Source organism: Vitis vinifera, chromosome 4 (genome assembly GCF_030704535.1).
Source record: "Vitis vinifera cultivar Pinot Noir 40024 chromosome 4, ASM3070453v1".
Lineage (NCBI taxonomy): Eukaryota > Viridiplantae > Streptophyta > Magnoliopsida > Vitales > Vitaceae > Vitis > Vitis vinifera.
The window spans coordinates 18,187,251-18,205,087 of NC_081808.1; the positions used below are offsets into that span (position 1 = coordinate 18,187,251).

Sequence of the window (17,837 nt, forward strand, 5' to 3'; positions counted from 1 at the left end):
AGCTCTACAATAGTGGAAAATTCTTTCTTCTCCCTTTCATGGATATAGGCAACTTGCCAAACCATGTTATATCTTTGTGTCATCTTCTTCTTTCTCTTCTATGGTTTTAACTTGTTATTTTACTTTCTTTTTTAAATTTTACATGGTATTAGGGCGTTAATCCTTATGAATCTCCGGACTTATTTTTCTTTCTCCATTTTTTTTGTTCATCAATGGTGTTCGAGTCATCAAAGGACATGAAGATTATTGATTCTTCGGATCCTTATCACTTTGATCCCTCCGATATTCAGGTATCATGTTGTAGTCAAAATACTCAATGGAGAAAATTATGGGACTTGGAGCCACTCCATGACCATAGCCCTAAGTTCAAAGAACAAGATCAGGTTCATAGACGGTTCTATCACAAGGCCACCACGTACTGATGCAAAATTCTCCTATTGGAAGCGATGCAACGGCATGGTGATATCATGGATTCTTAATACCACGGCTCTAAACCTTGCAAATAGTGTTATATACACTAATTCAGTTGCTGAAGTTTGGGTAGCTTTCAAAGAAAGATTTTCTCAGAATAATGTGCCAAGGATTTTCCAAATCTAGAGGGAAATCGTGTCCCATCATCAAGGAATGATATCTATTATGGCTTATTTCACAAAATTAAAAGGGTTTTAAGATGAGCTAGAATCTTACAACAACTTATCACTTTGTTCTTGTGGTGCCATGAAGAAACACGATGAATGGATCCAAAGATAAAAGGTAATGCAATTTCTCATGGGATTAAATGATTCTTACACTACTGTTCATGGCCCAATTCTTCTTAGACAACCTTTGCCTACTATCAGAAAGGCTTATTCTCTAATCCTACAAGAAGAAAAACAAAGAGAATGAGCGATTTCAAAAGAAGCCATGGTCATTGGTGGGAATCTACGTCAAAGATCCATGCTCCGGAGACAACTTCCAGAGGAATCCTTCAGACCTTGGAGAGCTTTAGTTCTGGACATAATTTCTCTTCTGTCTGCCGCTTTTCCAATAAAACTCGAGAGAAGTTTCATTATACTCATTGCAATGGTACAAATCACACTATTGATAAATGCTATCGTCTTCATGGATTTCCTCCTAAGAACCACAAGAAGAATGACAAGTTTGGTGCTAATATTCGGACTCTGCCGGAGACACTGAACTTTACTCCGGAACAATACCAACAACTTCTTACCCTTTTTTGTGATGGCAAATCTGAGCCAAAAGTAAATATTGTAGGTTTGTTTCTCCAAATTGTTTTTCTTCTCACCTCACTTCAAATAAATCTGTTGATTGGATCATTGATAGTTGTGCAATGGATCATATTGCTTCCTCAGGTAGTCTCTTGCATAAGACTTCTTTTTCTAAACACTCCTTCATTAATTTACCTAATGGAGGTAAATCACAAATATCGTCTATTGGTTCAGAAAAAATTGGGTCAAAAACCATTATTAAAGAAGTTCTTCATGCTCCCTCTTTCCATGTTAATTTATTGTCGGTTAGCAAAATCACTCGAGCCTTCAGTTGTTCAATCACATTCTTTCTTGATTTTTGCCTTTCTCAGGATATCTCAACGAAGAGGACAATTGGCTTAAGGAGACAGCATAATGGCCTGAACTACTAAAAGGTATCTCCGGATAAAGCCTATTCACGCCATGTTCCTCTAGATGAACCGTTTGCTAACCATGCATCTTCCTTTTTAGACCTCTTGCACTAGTGTCTCGGTCATCCCTCCACTGCACCTTTGAAGTTTTTAGCTAATACTATTTTTAGATTTCTTTTCATTCCAATAAACATTGTGATGTTTACCTATTAGCTAAATAAACCAGACTTTTTTTCTGTCCAAGTTGCATTTCTTCTGTTCAGTCTTTTGAATTAATACATTGTGACATTTGGGGATCACACCAAATTTCATCGCATTCTGTAGCACATTATTTCTTTACTGTTGTGGATGATTACACATGTTATGCTTGGATTTATTTAATGCTTTTCAAATCTGAAATACAACACTTGTTGAAATCCTTCTTTGCTCTAGTCAAAACTCAATTTGATAGAAAAGTTAGGCGAATTCAAGTTGATAATGGTGGTGAGTTTGACTTTATGCATTTAGTCTTGCTTAAGCACGGTATGATCCATCAACATTCTTGTGTGTCAACACATCATCAAAATGGGGTTGCTGAACGCAAACAACGACATGTGTTAATGTTGCTCGGGCCCTTAGGTTTTAATCTCATCTTCCAATTACCTTCTGGGGAGAGTGTGTTCTGACCACCACCTATCTTATCAATCTACTTCCTACCCCATTTCTTTCTAAGAAAACTCCTTTTGAAAAACTCTACAATCGAATCCCCACTTGTAGTCATTTGTGTGTCTTTGCTATGCCACAAATGTCAAACCAACACACAAATTTGACCAACGAGCTTGAAAGTGTATTTTTGTTGGATACCCTCCTGGTCAAAAGGCTTACAGAGTATATGATTTGGTCATCAAACAATTCTTCTCCAGTCTAGACGTTGTCTTTCATGAAGATATGTTCATATTTTCCACTGTCCCTCAAGATACCAGGTCAGATTATCATGTTTTACCTTTTCGTTCTTGAGACCACACCCTTCAATGAAGTCACTACCACCCCTTCAGGTGATTCTACCTTCGAAGAGCCCAACACTTCCGGAGGAGCTAACCCCATCAATTTGCCCAACACTTTTGGAGATATTGGGAATCAAACTGATTATGAGGGACCACGACGATCTTAACATACCCATCGACCATCAACCATTGACCATCGACCATCGACATGGCTCTGAGATTACCACTACTCACAGGCCACTTTGCTATCCTCGGGTTCATCGTCCGTTTCTTCTTCGACAAAAGTTACTTATTATCCTTTGTCTAATTACATCTCTTATCGCAGTTTATCACCCTCTCACCATGTCTTTGTTTCTAGCATTTCTGGATCTGTTGAACTTGAAACATTTGCTCAAGCTAAAAAGGCTCCTAAGTGGCAAGAAGCTATGCACTTTGAAATCCAAGCATTGGAAGAAAATAATACTTGGTCTCTCACTCCTCTTCCTGCTAGCAAGAAACCCATTGGATGCAAATGGTTATACAAAATTAAGTATAAGTCTGATGGGAGGATTGAATGTTACAAAGCTCACTTGGTCGCCAAAGGCTACGCACAAATTGAGGGGGTGCACTATAATGAGATCTTTCCACCCGTTGCAAAACTTGTAATTGTTTGTTGTTTACTTGCCATTGCTGCAACCAAAGGGTGGTATCTTTACCAAATGGATGTTCAAAATGCATTTCTTCATGGTGACCTTGATGAGGAAGCTTACATGCTTCCACCTCTGGGTTACAGTTGATAGGGGGAGAACTTAGTGTGTTGAATGAACAAGTTACTATATGGTTTGAAACAAACATCTCGCAAGTGGTTCTCTAACAACCATTCAAAGTGTTGGATTTCAACAATTCAAGGCGGATTATTCTGTATTTATTCAATCCTTTGGAGATTCCTTTATTGCTGTGGTTATTTATATTGATGATATGGTTATTACAGGTAATGAGCCAGAGGCAATAAAGTCTCTCAAAAGATTTCTTCGTGATAGATGATTTCAGATAAAAGATCTCGGCCAGTTAAAATATTTCTTGAGTATTGAGGTAGTACGTTTTAAGCAAGGAATTGCCATTTTTTAGAGGAAATATACTTTGAATATTCTTGATGATATGAGACTTCTTGGTGTTGCTCTAGTGGCTTTTCCTATGGAACAAAAGCTTAAACTCACACCTACAGAGGGAGATGTTCTTAATAATCCCTCATAGTATAGAAGACTTGTTGGGCATCTCATTTATCTTACCATCACGTGGCTTTCTATTTGTTACTCTGTTCAAGTTCTCAGCTAGTTTATGCAGGAGCAGCGAAAACCACATCTTAATGTTGCTCTTCGCGTTTTATGATATTTGAAAGGAACACTTGACCAAGGCTTGTTGTTCCTAGCCCAAAATGATTTTGAAGCTTGTTGGATTTTGTGATGCAGATTGGGCTAGTTGTCTTACCACAAGAAAATCTATCACATGATATTGTGTTTTCCTTGGAAAGTCACTCATCTCTTGGAAGACTAAGAATCAAACCACTATATCCCACTCCTTGGCAAGAGCAGAGTATAGAGCCATGGCCTCCTTCACTTGTGAGTTCACTTGGTTGAGATACCTTCTTCAAGATCTACAAGTTACTGACTTGGAAGCTGCAAAGATGCATTGTGACAATCAGGCAACCATGCACATAGTGGCAAACCTAGTCTTTCACGAGCGAACAAAACACATGGAGTTAGATTGTCATTTGGTCAGAGATAAAATTCAATTCGAAGATGTGCAGACCATTTTTCACCTTTTCTCATCATCAAGTTGCAAACATGTTCACCAAACCTTTGGGGAAAGCTTTGTTTTTTTTCCCATCATTGCAAGTTGGGCATTCTCAATATCCATGCTCCAACTTGAGGGGGAGTGTTAAAATTGAGGTGGAGAGCAGACTGAATCATATTTCCAAAGGAGTAGAATCCGGTGCTAAATATTAGTTTCCTATTCAATGGCTGATTTAGAGGGATTTACCTTGATTTGCTCCAATTATTTCTATTAAAAAATTTTGATCTTTCTTCTCCCCTTTGTGGATGTAGGCAACTTGCCAAACCACGTTATATCTTTGTGTCATCTTCTTCTTTCTCTTCTATGCTTTTAACTTGTTATTCTACTTTCTTCTCTAAATTTTAAGAATAGCTATTTTTGTAACTTTCTGCCCATTTGTGATTGATGATATAGATATTTGACTTCTAGTAAGAAGAGACTATAGTTTAGGAATTTTCTTGGCATGAAGTATTGATGGAAAATGGATTCCAATTGGCTCCTCTGAAGTGGAAGTAAGAAAATGATCTTGAATTGATATAATGAGCTTAATATAGGTCAAGAGTTGAAAGCTTTTCCACTTGAACTGGATATGGAGAGAACTTGGGTTTGAAATGTTAATTGTGTTGTCTATGAATTTATAGTGAATGAACTGATTATTTTCTGAATAATCCAAATGGAGTGTTTGAAGATTGTGGTATGGGGGAAGTGGCAGTTGGGTCCATGAAGAACCTAACTTATGAAGGATCACTTGTGTTGGTTTTGGATTGCGGTCGACCCTCTAGGCAGCTTTTTCAACTCCTCCACTTAATCCTGCAAAAAAAGGTATGTTCAGATGTGTTTTGGGCAGACCGACCTCTAGGCAGCTTTTTCAATGCCTCTTCACTTAATCCTGCAAAAAAAGTGTGTTCAGATGTGTTTGCTTTGAGGTTTGAGGAATCAAGTTTTTGGGAAGAATTTCATGCCTGCCTTTAATTTTGATCCCTCTGCCTTTATACAGGATGAATTTTGTAACTGCCTTCAGGCCATTATGACCCCTCTTTACTCTCATATTTACTTTTGTAACTCATCTATTTATGGCACTCATTGCCCAAGTAGGCTTTGGTAAATTGGGATCATTTGGACCGGTGCTGCTTAGGATGGGTTGCTTACTGGGACACCTTACTGCCCCGGGATGTCCACCCGGACACCCCACTACTTAAGTACCCATAACATGGTCCTAGTTGGTATCTCTATCTCCCACCCAACCCCAATATATGAACCTACGTGCATCAGCCCCTCCTTTGCCTTTGAATTTGTTTCCGTAGTAGAAGTCCAGTCTCTCACTCTGTCATATACCCACAGCCTATGGTGTATCAGTCCCACCTGTGGGACTTGGATTCTTGGAGGATCTACCTCATCAAGGATCACATGGGCTTGGCAGTTTCTCTCTCTCTCCCCCTCTGTCTCAACAACCAGCCTTTCTTGCACAGCCTCCATGCTGTCATCTGTTTAGAATGCCTGGGGCTCCTACAATTTTGGTTTGCTTATAATTGACATATCTCACAAAATTTTTGCGCTTCTAGAGAGGAATTAAAAAACCCAAAGGTTGATGTCTGAATACTAGATGGTAACTAAATTTTGAAGCAAGTAATTCATATTGAGATTTAAGAGATGCAGGATATCATGTTCCTATTGGTAAATTACCATTTTTTTGTCGTTTGGATGATGAGCATAAATCTATTCAGATTATTGATTATTATGCTTGATCTAATAGTTGTAAATGACACTCAGAACCATATAGTCTAAAAAATATTTTCCTCACAATATTTTTTCTTATGAAGGGCCATGGTGAAGCATCACAGTCAAGAATGTGTCTCAAGGATCTTGGCATTGTATTTGTTGTTGTTTGAGAAGCAACATACGAGCATAAAAATTCTCTTAGTAGAAATGGACTAGGTAGGCCCAGAATTTTTTTCCCCTTCAAATTATTCTCAGAAGGTGATCAAGATCTATCGTGAAATATATTTTCATGAAATGCCTGAATACATACCGGTAAATTTGGGGACAAAGTTCTATTATTGAGATTTCCAGGGTGCAAGATAATCTATTCCTATATGCTAAATCTCAATTCTCCTCCCTTGGTACATTGCACTTAAAAACTTGAAACTACAATTGTGAAAGACAGATCTTGTTGAATTTTAGTGTGTATGTAACTATCAGATTGAACAAAGTGAGTACTTGAGTTTCTGCAATTTGGAAGAGATAGGAGAAGTATATTAATCTGTCAATTGAAGATTAGTTTCTTATTGCTTTGTTAGTTTATTTACATCATCAATGTAATCTACATGGATCAAAATTAGAGAAAGTAGACTCTAGTAGCCAGCTATTTTGCCAACCCTTTGATCTTCTTTCTCTTCATGATGTATTTAATTGAGAAGTGAGATCAATGAAAGCATCTTCGTTGCATGGAATTGTGAGACTGCCCATTGGATGCTTGAAGCGATATTCTTCCTCAGCCTGATATAGCAAGGATCTGAATGAAGGATGGTTCAAGTAAGATATTGGAACCACAAAGCGCTTCTTCTCAACTTCCCCAACATAAACTGCAAAATGGCCTTTATGGACCTCTGCCTGATTTCTAGAAAGAAGTGACTGTAGTTTGAGAATCTGCTTAGCTTGAACCATGGAGGGAAAACGAATGCCCATGATCTTCTATGAAACAGGACTAGGGAAAGGATTCAGTAAGCTTAATTTAGAGAAAGTTTAACTTGGTATAAAACAAGAAAGTGCAATTGTTAGAGCTTGAAGAACAAAATATGGAAGAAAACTTGGGGTTGAAAGGGATTCAGCTATGTATTTATAGAGAAGGAATTGTTTATTTTCCAATTCTTGAAGATTGAATGTGTGATAACTCTGTTGGCATAAGTGGCTGTTGGGTGGACAAAGGACCTATGTTGTCTAGGATCACATGGCCTTGCCTTCCTCTCTTGTGCTTATCTACCCCACATTTGCCTTGAATTTGTTATCCATAATGGAAGCCTAGTCTCTCCCTCTGTCAACCACCCACCATCTATGGTGTGCTTCAGTCCCACATGTTGCAGTTAGGTCCATGATGAGCCTACTTCATCGAGGATCACATGGACTTTCTGGTCTCCTCTCTCTGTCTCATCCACCGCCAGCCTAAGCTACATGGCCTCACATGCTTGTTTTCCATATAGAAGCTCAGGGTTATCATTTCTGCAAGTTTGTGGAAACAATGCTAGATAAACAAAGTCGTCTGATGATGTTGGCACCGACTGATGTGTTGTGATGTCTATAAGATTCCAAAACAATGCAATAAAAGCTTGTCTCAATTCATCATTGAACATTAATCATAACATCATATTTTTTGCATCTATAAAAAGGATTATCATAGATAGAAGATAGGTTGGTGTGAGTGGTTCTTCAAACTGATGATATACACCTGCAAGAGATTACTAATGCCACCCTTGAAGTTCTAAAGAATACAATTTAAGTTTGGAAGTGTGGATACCTGCCTGCATTCCACATTTAGGTGAAGTACACATTCTTTAGAAGTCATCTCCATATCACTTCTGTTCAAACACACACAGCATACAATCTTGAGTTAAAAACTAGGCCTTATGCAGTTTGGAATTTTGACTAAGGCATGCATGCAGGTATTGAGGAATGAGTTCCAGCTCAGGCAGTAATTACACTAGAGTGGTAACCTTTGAATGCCATTGTCCCAATCATCTTACGCAAGGATTGATTTATTTTTGTTTTCATTTTATACTATTTGTGTGGTTAATTTCTTGTGAATCAACTTCTGAAAGTTGTGCATTTGAAGGTATGGGGTAGTTTGCAGTATGAACATCCCACTTAAGACTCTTGAGGTAAAGGCATTTCACCTAATCCCAACCTTTCAAGACAATTGACCCAAAAACCAGTGGTGAAGCCCCCAACTGTTGTCATCTAAACATGAGAATTGAAGAGCTAAGTCTGAGTGCTGACTATGAACCATTACTGGATCAATCTGCTGCATGTTAGAGTTCTAAATGATGATTGAAACCACAGTATGTACTAGTGCAGAAAATATCTTTTGGCATGCATGCCTGAGTTCTATCTGGCAAACTCTGTGACAATGTTTTATCATCGAGATGTGGAGGATGAAAGATATTATGTTCTTATCTGTTAATTATTGTTTCTTATCCCTTGGAACATTGAAGTAAGTTCACAGAAGAATTCCTAGTGATTAATTGTGCGGGATACAAATTGGACACTATAAATACTATCAGTTTCTGAAATTTTCTTTAGGAAGAAACAAGTTATATTGATCTTTGAAATTTTCTATAGGAGAAAACAAGTCATCACATGTTTGCACTGCTTCAGTTGTTTGTTAGCTACATAGAAGCTTGGGGCTCCTAGAATTTAGGTTTCCTCACAATTGATATATCACACAAAACTTGGTGATTTAGAGTTAGAATTTGTAACTTTGAGTAGCTGATTTAGATGAGTGTAAATCTATTTAGGATTATATTGCTTGATCCAATAGCTGTAGATGACCCTCGGGACCAAAATGTCTTGAAGTGCAGAAAATATTTTTCTGTTAATATTTTTTTCTTATCAGAGGTCATGGCGAAGCATCAAATTTTAGAATTTATCTCAAGGATTTTAGAACTGGTTTTGTTATTTTATGAGGAGCAGCATACAAACATGGAGTACTGACCACAATTCTCTGTTTTCCAAAATACCAAGCCTAAATTACATAGCAACTCTAGCAAAAAAAAATCAGAGAAAGAGTCACTACGACTTTTGTAGTACTCCGGGTACCATCCTCAAGGACTGGCCTATGGAAGTTGTCAAATTAGGTCTAAAAGATTGCTTTTTGATAAATTCTTGAATTGAAAAAAATAAAAATTTGATTTGAACAAAATTGAATTTAATAAAATAAACCTTAAATAAATTACAAAAGAATGATTGATTTCTAATTCAAATGATTCAAGATTGGGGGTTCCACAATCCAACTTTGGGTATAGGGCCTCAGGTAAAACAAGGGTATCAATTTTAATTAGTCTTAGGGTATTTAGAATGTGGGGTCAAACAAGATCAACCTGAGTTCCACAACTCAGGGTTAAATCCATATCCTAACTTTTCATGTTTTATTCCATTACTGAAATACCAAATAGATGAATGGGTATGGAAATTGGGTTTAGGTCTAGGAGTTAGGCCTTTACCACTCTGTGTAGATTTTTCTTAGAGTAGATAACAATGACAAAACCTCAAATAACTAGGGATCAAGAATTACTGAGAATCCCTAGTATCAAGGAATGGGTTATTGTACCATCCCCCAATTCAAACTAACATTAGAGGATATTTCTATTTTCATCTTTTATGCCTCAACCCTTCATTCATTCCATCTTAAGTTCGATTTTACCCATTGTTTTCCCTTAGCTCTAACCACCCTAGGTTTTCATGTTTCACACCCCAAGATGACTTTTTAGCCTCTCATGGTGATTTCATTTGCACAATCCATAAAAGAAGAATAAAGAACCATTCTTGAATAAAAAAAATTAGAAATAATTGATTAAAATAAATAAAACAAACCGAAAATCTTCAATGTTGTCTTCTCTCCCTAAAAAAATCCAAAACATCTAATAATTCTCCGAACTCCCAAAAAAGAACTCTAATGCCCTATTTATAGGCTAAAAGTTAAGTTGACACATGGCAAGATCCTAGAGAGTATGTAAAATCTTCTTTCCAAATCAAGGGCTCTCAATAAAAGTTGTAAAAATTTGAGTCACGGGAACCTTTAATGAATAGATGTTGATTTTACATGAGGATGATCCATTTCGCATGGTCATGTGAAATATAAATGGATTGGTCACATTATAACACCATTCTGGCACATTTGGCATGGTTGTGCTAAAAGTCACATGTTTATGCAAAACTGATTTCCACGCTGCTGCGAAAACAAGCTCTCTAGTCCATTTCGCACGATCATGTGAAACTGACACTCCTTTGATTCCTCTTTGCGCAGTTTTCTTCAATCATCCATATCTTCCTTGTTGTAGCTCCAGTTTGCACACCGTTTGAATTGTTGGATTCCTGACTTCTTGAGCTTTGAAACGATATATATAATGCCCAAAAATGACCTTGGAAAGTACTCCAAAAATCATCTCAAGGTCATAGTATATGTTGCTGCTAGAATTTGAGTTCCAATTGGAATGTATGAACTTCAAGCCATATCCTTCAACCTTTTTTTTTTTTTTGATAAGTAAAAGAAATATATAAATCAAAAGGAGGAAACACGAAAAAACCAGTGCCTTCCAAGTAAACAGGGAGTATACACACCGCCTTCCCTTACTAAGAGCCTATCCAATCTAAAAAACTTACAAGAGAAGAAGGGCTCGCTACTAAGGAAACCCTTACCCAAGACCAAAGATTACAGATAAAAGAATGTTTCAACCTTTGAAGTGAGAGTTCCTCATTACCAAAAGCTAGACTATTCCTCTCCTTCTAGACTAACCAAAAAATACATAAGGGAGCCATTTGCCAAGCCCTCTTGCGCCTTTTCCCCACAAACTCTCCACGCCAACCAAGAAGGGTTTCCTTCTTTCTCATGTTTGCTTGCTCTCCAACTCTTTCCACAACCTTCATTTCTTTCTCTCAAGCTATGAATTGCTCCACTTTCATTTTTCAAAACTTTCCTCATGCTTCACACACTTGGAGCTTGTTCTAAGCATATTTAGTCTCATTTCCACCATGACTGAAAATAACTTCTCCAACTTGCATTCTTTTCATCCTTTAAACCTGAGATTTAACTCAAGATATAAGTTAGATCCATGGCTAGGGTCTTAGTAACAATTCAAGTTAAGTTGGGTGAATTGAGCCTTTACATTTGCATAATTCATTCCTATATGTGCCATTAGAGCACAATTTGTGGCTCTAATCAAGTACTTGTAACAGCAGTGGACAAGGTAGACCCAAAATCTTCTTCTTTGTTTTAGTTACACTCAGAAGGTGATCAAGTTCTTTTGTGAAGTAGTTTCATGAGAGACTTGCTGGTAAGTTTGGTGATAAACTTCTATTATCTAGATTTGCAATCTGTTCCTGTACATTAATTCTCATTTCTCATTTCTCATCCCTCATCACGTTGAAGTTAATTTGTTCAAACCAAAATTGTGAAAAACAGATCTGGTTGTGCTTATATAATTGTGATATTGAACAATGCGATGAATCCAGCTTCTGCAATTTGGAACAGATGGGAGAAAGTATATTGATGGAATATTAGTTTCTTATCACTCTGTTAGTTTATACTCATCAATGAAATAATCTACATCAATCAAAATTGGAGAAAGTGGACTTAAGTAGTCAGCTATTTTGATAACCCTTAGCTCTTCCTTTTCCTCATGATGCATTTAGTCGAGTAGTGAGATCAGCGAAAGCATCTTCATTGCATGGAATTGTGAGACCACCCATTGGATGATTGAAGCCAAATTCTTCCTCAGCCTGACATAGCAAGGATCTAAATGAGGGGTGGTTCAAGTAAGAAATTGGAACCACATGACGTCTCTTCTCAACTTCTCCAACGTACACTGCAAAATATCCTTTTGGGACCTCTGCTTGATTTCTGGAAAGATATGACTGTAGTTTGAAGATCTGCTTGGCCTGAACCATGGAGGGTAAACGGATACCCATGATCTTCTTTGAAATGGCACTAGGAAATGAACTGAAGTGAATCTAATAAGCTTTATGTGGATGAAAGATTGAGTTGAATGTGGAAGGAAGCTTGGAGTTGAGAGGGGATCTAGTTGTCTATGTATTTATAAAGAAGGTATTGTTTATATTCTGAATACTTTCAGATGGAGTGTGTGATAAGTGTGGTCAGCATAGGTTGTAGTTGGGTGGAAGAAGGGCCCACTTGTTCAGGAACACATGGCCTTGCCTCCCTCTCTCCCTTCCATCCACCCTCCCTATATGGATCAGCCCCATATGTGCCTTTAAAGTGTTAACCATATGCAAGCCCTGGGTTATTATTGATACTAGCAGCTTCAAACAGACAGCTAGCATATGCTAGAAAAGGTTGAAAAACACATTCATGTGATGGTGTTGGTACTGGTAAGTGCAATGTGAAGTTGGCAAGAATTTGGACTAGCTAGCCAATTACAAGAAAGAGAAGACTTAGAGTGAGAAATATATGCTTGTCAAAATTCATCACAAATGATTACAGTAGGTAGAAGGTAGAAGATTGACTAACTAGAGTTGAAAAGAGGCATGTTTAGATCTTGTGTAAATTTCTAGATATTAAGTTTGTATTAGGCCTAGGAGTACTAATGCAATGGTGGAGGGACATCTATGTTGAAACCTGTAAAAGGTTGTGATGATAATTATGGATTTATTCAAATTAATATAGAACCATATAAGCAAAAGATGAAGTATGAGGAGTTTAACAATAGAAAATGTGAAATTGATGTCACATTCACAGTATTTTGGGGAACTTGACTCTGTGTTTGATGGGTTGAATGACTGACTGTACTTTTATTGTTAATGTCAACTGATTGTTTTCTAGACTTAATTGAGATTATATCGAGTCTTTCAAGTGTTATTTGCAGGATTTTTATTTTGTTTCGTGACAAACCTCCAATATCAAGATATAGAGATGTAAAGAATTATATTCCTATCAGTAAATTCCCATTTTCCACCTGTGGGTACTTTGTACATGATCAAAGTTCAGATGCTAATTGATCTTGGATGAACTCCAATGGATGCATAATTATCATAATGGAAACTACTACTAGTACTTGAAATTTCCGCAATTTGGAAGAGAATGAAAAAGAAAGGATATTGATCTGTGAATGGAAAATAAATTTCTCATCATTCTGCTGGTTTATGTACATCAATGAGACAATATGCATAGGTCAAAATTGGAGTTAGTGAATATAAATTGCCAGTTATTTTGCTAGCTCTTTGTTTTTTGCTCTCTCATGATGCCTGTAGTCGAGAAGCAAGATCGAGTAAAGCATGTTCCTCACATGGAATAGTGAGACCACCCATTGTATGATTGTACCCAAATTCTTCCTCAGCCTGACATAGCAAGGATCTGAATGAAGGATTGTTCAAGTAAGATATTGGAACCACATAGCGCTTCTTGTCAACTTCCCCAACATAAACTGCAAAATGGCCTTTAGGGACCTGTGCTCGATTTTTAGAAAGAAGTGACTGTAGTTTGAGAATCTGCTTGGCTTGAACCATGGAGGGCAAACAGATACCCATGACCTTCTATAAAATGAGAGTAGGGAAATAATCTCAGACAGATCGAGTAAGCTTAGTATTGAGAAAGTTTAGCTTGATACAAAACACAAGAAGTGCAAGTTTTAGAACTGGAACAACTGAATGTGGAAGAAAACATGGGGTTGAAAGGGATTCTGTTGTTTATGTACTTATAGAGAAGGAGTAGATTATTTCCTAATACTTAAAGATGGAGTGAATGACAACTCTGGTCAGCATAAGTGGTTGTTGGGTTGACAAAGGACCAATCTCATCTAGGATCATATGGCCTTGCCTCCCTCTTTGCTCTCATCTCTTACCCCACATTTGCCTTGAATTAATTATCCATACTGGAAGCCTAGTCTCTACCTCTGTCAACCACCCACCACCTATGGTGCACCAGTCTACATGTAACAGTTGGGTCTGTTGGAGAACCTACTTCATAATGGATCACATGGACTTGCTGGTCTGTGTCTCCCTGTGTCTCATCCACCCCTAGCCTATGGTAAATGGACTAACTTGTTTGTTGTCCATGTAGAAGCTCAGGGTTGATATTGCTGAGAGTACTTGAAAACAGATTAACTATTGCTAGAAATGAAAGAGAAACAAAGTCATCTGATGGTGTTGGTACCAACAGATGCAATGTGATAGCTACAAGATCTAAGATTGCAAATAAAGCTTGTCTCAACTCATCATTGAGCATTACTCATAATATTTATTTTCTGCATCTATAAAAATTATTACAGTAGATAAAATATAGATCTGTCTGAGTGATTAATATGCCTATGTAATGTTACTAATTGTCCCCCTTGAAGTTATAAAGGAAACAAGACAAGTTTGAAAATGGTAAAATGCTCCAAGAAAAAGAAAAAGAGAAAAAGGAAAAAAAGAAAAAGGCATGTCAGTGAGGCAGGCAGGAAGAAGCTGGCAGACAGGCAGAGCTCAGAGAAGAGATAGACTAGATGCAATATATTGAGGCAAGCCAGACCACATAGAGTTGAATGCTTCAGCTATGGCAACAAGTGTTATGCGATAGATTGCTGGTCAAGAAGATAGCCCACTGAAGGCGAATGTGGAAACTTGACTGCATTCCACATTTAGGTGAAATTTACATTTTTCTTTTTGTACTCATCTTCATATCATTTTCTGTTGAAGCCTAACCTGCAGAGGCTTTGTTTAGCGGGATATCATGTCCAGGAATGTGTTACAATTTTCTTCTTGTTTGACATGAAGAAGTCCTAATCCTAGTCTATCCTAAAACTCACAGTTCTGCAACTCTAGTTTGAGTTTTAATATCTTTAAATGTGCACAGAATACAAGCTTGAGGACTTTAAAAATAGGCTTTCTGCACTTCGGAAATTTGACTGTGGCATGCATGCATGTATTGTTGAATGAGACTGAACTAGGTTAGAAATTACCCTTGGTCTAATATGATAGAGAGAATTTTCCAAATTATCTCATGTGAGGAATTGTTAGTTATTTTCATTTTGTACTATTTGGGTGGCTAATTTTTTGAACATGAATGTTGTGTGTCTGAAGGTATGGGGCAGTTTCCAGTATGGGAAATCCATTTGATGCTCTTCAAGACATGACAATGTCACTTATCCATCCTCTTAAGAGTAATAATTGACCCAAAAACTAGTGATGAAGTCCTCAGTTGTCTCGTAGTGTAACTGTGAGAATTGGTGAGCTAAATTTGGTGGCAGCTATAAAGCATTCCATGATCTTTCTGCTGCTTATAGGCATTGTAAATGTCCCTTTGAAACCAAAGTGTGTATTAGTGCAGAAAACATCCTGTGACAGGCCTGAGTGCTTGATGGTGGACTCTATGGAGAGGTTTTATTATCAAGATTTGGAGAATGCAAGGTATTGTGTTCTTATCTGTTAATTCTCAATTTCTCATCAACATTGAAGTAAGCTCAGAGTAGAATTCCTAGTGATTAATACGGATGAGTTGAGTGGGATACATACTGGACACTACAAATACTCTTTATCTGAAATTTGATACTGATATAGGAGAAAAGAAGTTATATTGACCTTTGAATTTGTCAATGGAGAAGAGAAATTTCTTTTCAATCTGTTAGTTTATACCCATCACATGTTTCCACAGTCCCACTTGTTTGTAAGCCATACTTGAAGCCTGGGCCTCCTATGATATGGATTTTCTCACAATTGTCATATCACACAAAATTTTTGTGATTCTAAGATGGAGTGGAGAGACCCAAAGGTTAATTTTGGAATACTAGCAGGTAAATAAATTTGGAATGAAGGCATTTAATATCAAGATCCGAGAGACGCATGATATTATGTTCCTATTGGGAAATTATCATTTTCCATCCCTTGGTACTTTGTCATTAAAATTTAACTTTCATTCTGAGGAGCTGATTTGGATGAGTGTAAATCTATTTGGGATTATTATGCTTGATCTAAGAGTTGTAATTGCACTTGGGACCATAATGTCTTGAAGAAGAGAAAACACTTTCTGTCAATATTATTTTCTTATCAGGGGTCATGGTGAAGCATCAAAGTTAAGAATGTATCTCAAGCATCTTGGCATTGGTTTTGTTGTTTTACGAGGACAAGCAGACAAGCATGAAAATATTCATAACAGCAATGGACAAGGATGACCCAGAATCTCATTTTTCTTTCCAGTTATACTCATGAGGTGATCAATTTCTTTTGTGAAGTATTTTCATGACAGCTCTGAATAATTGCTGGTAAATTTGGTGACTAACTTCTATTATCTAGATTTGCAATCTGTTCCTATCTGTTAATTCCCATTTCTCATCCCTTGTCACATTGTAGTTAACAAGTTCAAATTAGAATTGTAAAAGACATCCAGTTGAATTTTAGTGTTTATATAATTGTCATATTGAACAATACAACGAATTGAGTTTCTGCATTTTGGAAGAGAAAGGAGAAAGTATATTGATGGAAAAATTTTATTGTTCTGTCAGTTTATGTACATCAACGATATAATCTACATGGATCAAAATTGGAGAAAGGACATTTATGTTGCCAACTATTTTGCTAACCCTTTGCTCTTCTTTCTCTTATGATGCATGTAGTTGAGAAGTGAGATCAACAAAAGCATCTTCGTTGCATGGAATTGTGAGACCACCCATTGGATGATTAAAGCCAAATTCTTCCTCAGCCTGACATAGCAAGGATCTGAATGAGGGGTGGTTCAAATAAGAAATTGGAACCACATAATGTCTCTTCTCAACGTCTCCAACGTACACTGCAAGATGACCTTTTGGGACATCTGCTTGATTTCTGCAAAGAAGTGACTGTAGTTTGACAAGCTGCTTGATCTGAACCAAGGAGGGCAAACGGATACCCATGATGTTCTTTGAATTGAACTAAGAAAATATCTCCAGCCAATATAATAAGCTTTATGTAGATGAAAGATTGAGTTGAATGCAGAAGGAAGCTTGGAGTTGAAAGGGGATTCAGTTTTGTATGTATTTATAGAGAAGAAAATTGCTTATGTTTTGAATACTTTCAGATCAATGGAGTGTGTGATGAGTGTGGTCACCATTAGTTGGAGTTGGGTGGAAGAAGAGCCTACCTTGTCCAGGAACACATGGCCTTGTCTCCTCTTCTGTCAGCCCCTCCTTGTTTGGATCAGCCCCACATCTGCCTTTAAGTTGCTATCCATATTGAAGCCCTGGGCTATTATTGATGCTGGCAGATTCAAACAGACAGCTAGCTTATGCTAGAAAAGATCAAAAAACAAATTCATGAGATGGTGTTGGTACTGATAAGTTCAATGTGAAGTTGACAAGAATTTGGACCAGCTAGTCAATTACAAGAAAGAGAAGATTTAAAGCGAGAAATATATGCTTGTCAAAATTCATCACAAATGATTATAGTAGATAGAAGGTAGAAGATGGACTGGCTAGGGTCAAAAAGAGGCATTTTTAGATCTTGTGTAACTTTCTAGATATGAGATTATATTACTCCCAGGAGTACCAATACATGGCTTCTTAACTGACTGCAAATGGTAAGGGGAAGTCCATGAACCTCAAAAGGTTGTGATAATAAATTGTGGATTTATTCAAATTAAGATAGGAGCACATAATCAAAAGATGAAGTAGAGAACTTACCAATAGAAAATGTGAAGTTGATGTCAGATTCATAGTATTTTGCAGACTTTTAATTTGCGTTTGATGGGT

At 37.2% G+C, this 17,837-nt stretch overlaps 2 protein-coding genes across 3 annotated transcripts in view; one reads left to right on the forward strand and one right to left on the reverse strand.

Moving 5' to 3' along the window:
* Nucleotides 1–17,837, forward strand: part of LOC100263320 (seipin-1) — a 41,967-nt gene that overhangs the window by 21,547 nt on the left and 2,583 nt on the right. The window contains exon 3 of one of the 2 annotated variants that reach the window (XM_010650935.3): nucleotides 1,580–1,949. The exons of the other annotated variant lie outside the window; for it this stretch is intronic. The gene's annotated coding sequence lies outside the window, so the exon portion shown is untranslated. Of the gene's footprint in view, nucleotides 1–1,579; nucleotides 1,950–17,837 lie in introns of those variants that run through there. 2 annotated transcript variants of the gene reach the window in all.
* On the reverse strand, nucleotides 6,808–13,665 carry LOC109122468 (auxin-responsive protein SAUR62-like). Its single transcript, XM_019219308.2, has 2 exons — nucleotides 13,384–13,665; nucleotides 6,808–7,104 (listed from the first exon to the last, which is right to left on the reverse strand). The coding sequence occupies exons 1-2, from the start codon at nucleotides 13,663–13,665 to the stop codon at nucleotides 6,808–6,810; spliced, it is 579 nt and encodes a 192-aa protein (XP_019074853.2).

What these genes read in the sequence shown, in the direction of transcription:
- LOC109122468 (XM_019219308.2), bottom strand. Translation starts at nt 13,665, where the DNA reads ATGGGTATCTGTTTGCCCTCCATGGTTCAAGCCAAGCAGATTCTCAAA. An exon ending in ATCTTGCTTCTCGACTACAG is followed by an intron (nt 7,105 to 13,383) that starts GCATCATGAGAG and finishes CCTGTTTCATAG; the next exon opens with AAGATCATGGGCATTCGTTT.